This window comes from Panthera tigris, chromosome C1, assembly GCF_018350195.1.
Source record: "Panthera tigris isolate Pti1 chromosome C1, P.tigris_Pti1_mat1.1, whole genome shotgun sequence".
NCBI classification, from domain to species: Eukaryota; Metazoa; Chordata; class Mammalia; order Carnivora; family Felidae; genus Panthera; species Panthera tigris.
The window spans coordinates 104412453-104421471 of record NC_056667.1 but is presented as its reverse complement, the minus strand read 5'-3'; the positions used below and the strand labels follow the sequence as shown (position 1 = coordinate 104421471).

The window sequence follows — 9019 nt, the reverse complement described above, 5'->3', positions numbered from 1 at the left end:
AAGAGACTTCCAAGTATCATGTCTTGTAGGCTACTGGTCTAGAGGACAGAAGCACATTCAAAAAGCAGGCTGCACATGCTGCCTCCCCCTCTTCACCTCCCATTCATACTCAGTTCCCTAGAATTAGGCCTTGTAAAAAAACAGGTTGCTTACTTATTTATAATCTCTACACCCAATGTGGGACTTGAACTCACAACTGAAAGATCAAGAGTCACAGGCTCTTCTGACTGACCCAGCCAGGTGCCTCTAGAATGCAGCTTTTAATATCTTCCTTCTTTTTAAAAATTTTATTTATTTATTTATTTATTTATTTATTTATTTATTTATTTATTCAGTCAGTCAGTCATTTTAGAGAGTTGTGCACGCATGCGCATGGGAAGGGCAGAGGGAGAAAGAAAGAGAATCTCAAGCAGGCTCCATGCAGAGCCTGACTCAGGGCTCGATCTCACGATAGTGAGATCATGACCTGAGCAGAAATCAAGAGTCTGATGCTCAACCGACTGAGCCACCCGGGCGCCCCTAACATCTTCCTTCTAAAGATTCTTTCACTAAGGACACCAACCACTGAAGACCCCAAAACTGAACTCATCGTCCTCCTCCTGGAAACCCTGCTGCTCCTCCTCCTGTACATCTTACCTTACAGTTACCCAAATCTCAAATTTAGGGTATCTCTGGCAGCAGGCAGGTTCTTTCACTCTCATCTTTTAAATATCTCTAACAGATGTCCTCTCCCTGTACCATTAAAGCTCTGGATCTCAAAATTTCTCATTTGACTGATATTAATGAGCTACAATTTCAACCTCTGAACTGGTCCCCATCGCTACCCTTTCTCTAGCTTATCTATTCGTCTGTCCATCTAATTTATCTTTTTAAAAAGTCTGTTCACATCACTTTTCTTTTGCAATATTTTACAGTTGCTTATACCCAGATTGGCATGACTTCCATAGTCCTTCAAGATCTGCCAGAAAGTATGACTACCCTTAAATTTATAACCTCCTGCCCAGTTACCCACCCACATCATTTTTACTACTTATTGGCTCTTCAAATATACCAATCACACTTTCTGCTTTATTGCCGCCTCCGCGAAGACCTCCCTGAAAGCTAGGAGACTCCCAGAGAATCCTGAGAATACATCTAATCATTAAATATTCAAGTCTCCACAGAGATAAAAATCCTTGAGGGCGGTGCTTTGGTCTTCTTTATGGCCAGAATACTTAGACTCACCACCTAAGAATACTCTACCTGACACAAAACGGACACTCTGTTTACTTCAGCGGGAACTCTACATACATCCAGTGCTTTGTACACTCTCCCCTTCTCTTCCTGCAAAATCCTACCCAAGCTTGAATTCCTTCTTGAAGCCTTCAACGGCCCCAACAAGTAGTTAGGGCTCTGGCTCCTTTATCCACTGCCCTGAGCTTAATAAATTATACTTTAATAGTTTATCTATATAACTAAGTGCCGTAAATGTGAACACTTTCCCTTTTTCTTGGTAACTAACATCAATCCTATCCATGCTTCTGAGCTCAATCCACAACCACCTACCCTGATCCCCAGAGAGTTACTTCTTTTAACTCTCAGCTCACGAAGCCTGCAATCTATTTAGCGCCTGATAGTCTTTCATTACCGCGGCTTACTATCGCGTTCCCGGTTCCCTCCCTGTCCATCCTGTAGACTGTAACCTTGTAGGGGTGGGGAGGGCGATCCTACCTTTCTGACTCGCCCTCCAGTACTTGGCGCTGCGCTTTGCAAACGCAGCCGTAAAGCACCTCCGGGAAGCTCACGAAGGGACACAGCCCTTTGGAGACGTCCCTGCCGGCGGACCCGCCCCCTCCCTGATCCCGACCTAGGCGGAGCCACGCGCGGGCGGGGTGAGCGGAGGACTGGGCCCGGCCTCGCCTGGCTCAGGCCCCGGGTCCCAGCGGCTGTCGGGAGGATCTCCGGACATCCGCCGGCCGCTCGCGCAGGCGCGGAGACGTTCTTTGAACACGTGACCCAAGCCCTAGGTCCCAGTTGCCCGCGCAGGAGCAGGACGAGGCGCCGATCTCTCTCGCTGGTTGAGCCTGGTGCTGAAGGACAGGCGAGGGAGCTGCCAAGACGCTGCTTCGTTAGAAACAGCCATCCGGCAAAGTAAATAAGAGGCTGGGGAGAACCGAGAGGCAGGTGTCTGTTTGGGAGCTGCTGGGGTTCAGCTTGTTCCTAGTTGGGGCAGGACGGCGGTCCTTGCCTCACCCCCCTCAGTCATAACTGGGACCAGGGAAGTCCCGCTTTCTGGAGACTTGTCCCCACGAGACACGAGTCTTCTTTCCGATCCTTCCAGCTCCTGTTTCTTGGGGGCAGCCTCCGAGGGCTGAAGAGTCCTGCCCCTCCCCTCAGGCGTGGGCGCGATACTCTCCTAACTGGACTTCCGGGTTCCTGCCAGTCTGGCTGCCTACCAGACGCTGCAAAAGGCAGATCTGAACCCTGCTAGAAACCGCCAGTGCCTTCGTGGGCAGAGGTGCCAAGATGCACTTTTAAACCCTTGCAGAGGAGACATTTGTGATGACCTCCTGCTTATCATTCCAGCCACATCTGGAAGGGAGACCACCAAAGCCTCAGGCCCTCTCAGCCTTGGTGCTTCTCTGCCTGAGCTGTCCTGCCTGAGATTTACCTGCCCCCTGCACCTTATACTACTACTCCGACCTCCACCGCACAGAGGCTTTCCCCAGTATATCCATACAGCCCTCAGCCCTACTCCCACCTCGGACCAGGCTATCTGGCAGCCCCCTGCAATACAACTTAACACACCTGTTAGGCTCCTGAGTTATGAGCAACTTGATGGAAGGGGCAATGTTTTCTGGATGTGTATCCCCCCCACATCTAGCATAGTGCACATCGGTAGGCGTTCAGTAAATGGATATGGAATGAATCAAAGTATGGACTTCAAGAGTGAAGATTTTAAAATGTAGGGCTGGGTTATGGCACTTTGGGGGCTCACCCAAGACATGAAACCTTATCTTTTTTGCCTTTAAATGATGATAGCTAGCTGACAAGGTGACACTGTTGTTCAAATATGTTAATAAATTCAAGATGACAAATAGTGAAGTTAAGCTGTTGAGTTATGGTACCATCATAGCCTGTGGTATGGTTCTGCTCAGTCAATGGGGGCAGGACAGTGGGCCTCTGGGGCCAGTCACTGAAGAAAATCCTACCAGGCTTAGAAGGGTGTGTTTGTATGTGAGACGTTAAAGACAATGAGGATGGCAAATCCAAGAGGTGTTTACTGTAATGAATGTTCAAGGAGGGTGGGGTTCCCCCAATCTGATCCTCTGAGGCTCTGGGTGACTCACTCTTCCTTGAGCTCAGGGGGTGGGGCTGATATTTCTTCCCGGCGTTGGCCTTGCTCCCCCTGGCCCTTGGCATCCCCAGTGTCTCCAGCCACTAGAGCCACATTCCTCAGATAGTAAGTGTTGAAGCAGTTGGTCTGGTCATCTCCAGGACTCAGGTTACAGCAGAAAGCAGAGTCTCGCCAGAAGTTACGTCGGGGACCACACAGGTCCTCAATGAAGGCTGATTTCTGATGAAGGAGAAAAGTAAAGCAGAGATGATGGGGAAGGAGGTGTTGGATGGAGGTCAAGCATCAATACTTGGGTGTTCAAAGTCCCCTTGCTCTCGGCTTGTCTCCCTGGATCCCTTCCTGGGGCCAGAGAGGGTGCAAGGCTGCCTTGCATACTTAGATTCCTTGTGACAGACATATGTGCACATCTGGAAATGCCTAAAGCTTAGGGCCCAGAGAAGGCATAATAAGAACTTAGAGGTAGGGAGCAGATCAGGTCAGAATGAAGACTTCTGGGTGTGCCTAGGTGGCTCAGTGGGTTAAGCGTCCAACTTCAGCTCAGGTCATGATCTCACGGTTCGTGAGTTCGAGTCCCACGTCAGGCTCTGGGCTGATAGCTCGGAGCCTGGAGCCTGCTTCAAATTCTGTGTCTCCCTCACTCTCTGCCCCTCCCCTGCTTGTTCTCTCTCTCTCTTTCTCTCAACCATAAATGAACATTAAAAAAAAAAAAAAGAATGAAGACTTCTGGAACCAAGAAAAAGATCTTCCCCACTAGTCCTCTATTTCTGTGGGCGGGGGGTGTGAGGTACTAAAGAGAAAGGGTGGCCTGCAGTGCTAGCCCTCTGTCTCCCCTACCCTGCTTTCCTTTGGAGACTATGACCCCCCTGCTGCCCTCACTCACCTCCTCCTCAGCACAGCAGGCCTGTTCTGGAAATGGCAGGTCGCAGCAGTGGGCAGTCATGTTCCAGATTAGCCCAGGAATCTGTTTACTATGTTGGTGGGAAAGGGGCAAGGGTCAGGGTCTTTATGCATCCCTAGGCACCAAAATGGTGCTTGGAGACCATGGTTTTGCTCTTACCAAGAGTGCCCCCAGAGGATGCCCCAGAAGGAAGGTTTGGGGGAAGGGAAGAGAGGGAAGAACCGGGCAAGACTCACTGCTTGGTGAGAACTCTTCCGTTTCCACAGAGATGGCCCATGAGGTTGGGGGTAACTCGGCTGAGGTCAAGGGTCAAGATGTCTCGGTCATAGTTGGGGTAGGGAGCCTGACGGGCAAAGCACTCATCGCGGGCAGGGCTAGGAGGATAGTGGCAACACGAGTGGTGGTGGGTCTTTACAGACTGTTCCCGATAACAGTATCCATCAAGGGCATCCTCCCACTGTGGGCCAGAGAGAGGGAAGTCAGAAGTCTGGACACTCGGCCCCTTCTCTTCTGACCCTCTACTGCCCTACACTATGAGATGAGGGACTCCCGGCCACAGGTGTCAAGAGGGAAGGACAAACAACCAGAGGGCATGGATGTATGGTGTTGGGAAGGAGGAAGGGATGGAAGCACAAATGAGGCTTGGCACGGGCCATGGGAGATGAGCTGGAGTGGTAGATGAGGGGGTCAGGTGAGGCCAGAGCTGGACGGATGGATGGCACACGGGTGCATGTGTGGGATCACGGGTGGACGAGGCCAGGAGTGCAGGATGAAGGTTTAGGATGAACAGACGCAGATGACGAAGACAGTGGATGGATGGACACTTGCAAGCAGACGAACGGGCAGACGAGCTCACAGTGGGGAGGTACACGGATGGATGGACCGGCAGGATCAGAGGTCAGAGATGGGTGGGCAGGCAGACGGGCTCTTGGGGGGCTGGGACGCCCACTTACAGCCTTCCACATACAGGTGTGGTTGTTCCCCTGCTCTTGGGGGGCTGGGACGCCCACTTACAGCCTTCCACATACAGGTGTGGTTGTTCCCCTGCCGGCAGCAGCGCTGGAACTCCCCCTCTAGCCGGATCAATGCCTGCAGCTGTCTTTGGATGGGGTCAGTAGCTGGGAGGTTGCGTGGCACAGAACGGAAGCGTCTTAGGTGGCAGATGTTCTTGATGTTGTCTAGAGTGGGTACCCCAGGGGGGAAAGGCATCTCGGGGCCCGAGGAAATACCAGGCTGGTGGCTGGGGCAGGCCCGGAGCTGGTAGTGCGGCCGGGGAGCTTCCTCCTGGAAGCAGGAGAATCGAGCCTCCCCCTGCCGGTTGCAGCACCAGTGGGGTCGGGTCTTGACCGAGAACTCGGCCTCACAGAATCGGATCATTGCGTTCTCCCACTAGAGCAAGAGGGATGGATCAGCCCAGCAGCCCATTGTCCACATTCCTGTCCTCCTCCCAGGCTCCAGAAAAGGACCCTGGGCAGGTAGATAAGAAAGAAGCAGAGGCTGTTCTCTGCCCTTCCAGCCACTAAGGAGGCCCATGGTAGGGCCAGCAAAAGGGACCTGGGGTTCCTACGTGCCAAGGCCGAGGCCTCTAGTCCTTCTCACACACACACACACACACACACACACACACACACACACACACTGTCTGGAGGTTAAAGGACAAGTCCCAGAACCAAGAGCCCAACACCTACCACAAGTTTTGCACAGTCCAAGCGGTGTGCATGGCTGTGACAGCGGCAGCAGCGGGAATATCCAGTCTCCACTAAATTGAGGGTCTCACCCTGGCGAGTAAGGTGGGAGTAGCCAGAATGTGGTAGGTTCCAAGGGCCGTACATCACATGCTGGCGAGTAGGAAGGCAGATCTGGTCCAGATTGTCTGGAGAAGGTCGCCCAGGGGGGAAGCCGTCCAGCCGGTGGCCCCAGCCCCCTGGGGACCGGCCCTGTTGGCAGTGCAGGGCTGGATTCCAAGACTCAGGCTCTGGGGGGCTATGTTCCATGAAAGGCTTTTCTAGAATGGGGAAAACAGGGAAGGAGAACGAGTAGAGGAATAGAGAAAGTCTGGATGAGCTGGGAGGACTGAAAGAACTTGGGGTTGAGAGGATACAGGGGGAAAGAGACAGACATAAACTTGTGGCTTTTACCTTCAGAATGGCTGATGGAAAGGGAAGAGAAGTGGGGCATGAAAGGTGTCACTCTTACAGTCCCCACAAGTCAGACCTGCTCCCCTGTGCTGCCTCCCAAGCTTCAGGCTTCCCACCCCAGGGCCCTGAGCACTAAATCAGGGGCACGGACAGACCAGAGCTGTCACTCACCCTCTCTCTGGTTAGATGGGAAGGTCATTTCCTCCTGATGTGGGAAAGGTGGATCTACTAGGGTGGAAGCAGATGTGTAAACAGAAGCCATGTTGGGATAGACTAGAAGAGGGGGACGTGGCCAGTTGCCACTCATAAAGAGGAAGTCAGTACAGACACAAGAGAAAACAAAATGCGCCTTTTATGCCACTTAATCTCATAACTTTATAAAAGAGGTCTTGTTTCCCCATTTTCCCAGATGAGGAAACTAAGGCTTGGGGAGATAACTTACCCAAGATTATATAGCGAGCGAGTGGCAGAGCCCCCAAAGCCCATGCGCATCAGTCGGGAGGGTGGAGAGGGAGTCACTTACTTTCCTTCTGTTCAACAGGGGCCTGGTGAGGGGGCAGCTCTTCTTGGAGGGGGATGGCTTCCTGAGGGAGAGGGGACTCCACTGCAAGACAGGAGTGAGGGCACAAAGAAGCAAGGGTCAGACTGATGGCAGCACGATTGTAGTGGCAGGGGGAGGAGGGGGATGGGCAAGCACTCACCTTTCTTTCCCATGGGGAGTTGGGGAGGGGGCAGCTCCTCCTCTTGGGCAGGGATGGCTTCCTGAGCGGGAGGGGGCTGTACTACAGAAGGGGGAGTGTGTGAGTGAACCCCCCCTTGTAACCAGAGTGAGGAATGGGCAGGGCCTCCTCACCCCTCCCCATCTGAAGAACGGGAAGTAAGCCCAACCAGCAACCTGGGGCTGGGGGTGGGGGGTGGGGGGGAGTGGGTAACTGAGAAGGGTGCATGGTGGACTTACCTTCACTCTGTCCCTCAAAGTGAAAGCCAGGCTGAGGGGTGTCAGGGTGATCCATGGGGAGGGCTCGGGTCTGGGGTGGGGAAGGGGGTGCTGCATAGCCAACTAGAGGTAAGAGGGGAGATAGAGTGGACAGTTTCTCCTGTCCTCCCCCCCCCCACCCAATCCCATGCTGCTCACCCAAACTCTCACCTTCTTGAATGTGATAAGTGAGGGGTTCTGGCCCCAGCTCCCTCTGCCCTTGAGCCTTGAAGTCTGAAAGAAGAGGGGGGAGTCAGGGTGGATCTGAGGAGCACTTTCTTGGCCCCAAGCACAAGATGCAGGGACAGTAGACATCAAGGGTGTAGGCAAGATGACCAAGACACCAGAAGCCTTTCCGTACTGCTCCTGTCCCATGTCCCCTAATCAATCCACACCCTCCCCCCAAACCCACCTAGGTGTGACTGATTGGGTTCTGAGAAAGTCATGATATTCTGACAGCCTCACCTCCACCAGGCTCAAAGCCTTGGGTTTCCTGAGTCCAGGCTTGAAGGGAATGTGACATGGGGCTGGGGTGGGAGGAATGGGGTGGTGGAAACCCTAATCTGTCAGTGTCTCTTCCTCAGGGCTCCTGGGTTCTCCTCCTCTCAGCCTCTCAGCTCTGATGCTTCTCTAGTTTTCTACAGGAGCAAGTCCCAACTTTGAACTGGTTGGGGTCTTATCTGTTCACCTCCTCTAGGCCCTTTAAACATCTGTGGGCCTTCTCATAAGAAGCCCACACTGAAGTTTAAGTGCCTCTCCTTCAGCTGGTCCCAGATCCTCCTTAGCTTAGGTTTCAGTTTAGGACCTGGGGACTGGGATGATTCAAAACCCCTGAGGCAAACTGCCCCACAGCTGCAGGGAAAGGTATCGCCTGTGGCTGATGTGCAGTCACCAAAGACTAGCACCTGGGAGGAACAGACGGGCCTTCCAGATACAGACTAGATCTGTGGCACTCAACAGTTTCCCTTGGTAGCACTTTGTCCAGCATCCAGCAGATTATATGTGTGCTAGATAGAGTGTGTCTGGTCCCCTGTGGACGGACACCCTCTCTACTCCTCTCCTAACCAGGCAGGGAAGCAGTCCAGGCTCTCTGGGTCAGCAAATCAGTTTTGAGTAGCCAGGAGGCCCCATTCTTTCTCTCTCCCCTGCCTGACAGGCCCCATATATATATATCTTACTGAGGCAGATCCCCTCACTTTGGGAGTCTAGCCACCCACTGAATTGTCCATTTTATTCCAGTTTTATGTCTTCCGGCAGCAAGCTCTAGGAAACTCTCCCTCTGTGCACCTGCTCCCCTCCCTGGTTAAAGCCTCGGCTCCAGTACCCAGGCCCACCTTGGACCAAGGCCAAGTGGACAATCACCCTTCTGGTGATGAGCCATTCAGAGGATGGCTGGACCCAGGCCCCAGGCCCACACTGGCCAGGGCCTCTGCCCAATGTTGCCTCCAACCCCAACTCACCTCCCTCGGAGGAGGCTACAGAAGCAACAGCCAGACAGGCCAAGACCAAGGCTGCTCTGTGCATGGTCCCCATCCTGGGGCAAGGACTGGTCAGTGGCACCCAGGAGGTGGGTCGTTGTCTCAGGTAGATCTGGATCTGAAGGGCTGGGCTGCTGGGAGCCTGCTTCTCCGGTTGCTGTTACCGCTGTTGTGAACCTTGGGGCTGGCTCC

The 9019-nt window shown here is 53.2% G+C and overlaps 1 protein-coding gene across 4 annotated transcripts; it reads right to left on the bottom strand.

Annotated features, from left to right (window-relative positions):
• Window positions 1–3240: 3240 nt before the first annotated feature.
• Window positions 3241–9013, bottom strand: ECM1 (extracellular matrix protein 1). Of its 4 annotated transcripts, none has more exons than XM_042994029.1 (11): window positions 8810–9013; window positions 7521–7583; window positions 7332–7433; window positions 7075–7155; window positions 6897–6977; window positions 6545–6601; window positions 5924–6240; window positions 5250–5624; window positions 4472–4692; window positions 4218–4305; window positions 3241–3556 (listed from the first exon to the last, which is right to left on the bottom strand). In XM_042994029.1, the coding sequence occupies exons 1-11, from the start codon at window positions 8880–8882 to the stop codon at window positions 3326–3328; spliced, it is 1689 nt and encodes a 562-aa protein (XP_042849963.1). In that variant the 5' UTR covers window positions 8883–9013; the 3' UTR covers window positions 3241–3325. The 4 variants fall into 4 exon arrangements, with proteins under 4 accessions (XP_042849963.1, XP_042849964.1, XP_042849965.1 ...); XM_042994030.1 differs by having other exon boundaries at window positions 6545–6598; XM_042994031.1 differs by having other exon boundaries at window positions 7332–7421.
• Between the last annotated feature and the right edge of the window lie 6 nt (window positions 9014–9019).

What these genes read in the sequence shown, in the direction of transcription:
- ECM1 (XM_042994029.1), bottom strand. Translation starts at nt 8,882, where the DNA reads ATGGGGACCATGCACAGAGCAGCCTTGGTCTTGGCCTGTCTGGCTGTT. An exon ending in CTTTGAGGGACAGAGTGAAG is followed by an intron (nt 7,156 to 7,331) that starts GTAAGTCCACCA and finishes CCCCTTCTGTAG; the next exon opens with TACAGCCCCCTCCCGCTCAG. An exon ending in GGAAGAGTTCTCACCAAGCA is followed by an intron (nt 4,306 to 4,471) that starts GTGAGTCTTGCC and finishes CCACCAACATAG; the next exon opens with TAAACAGATTCCTGGGCTAA.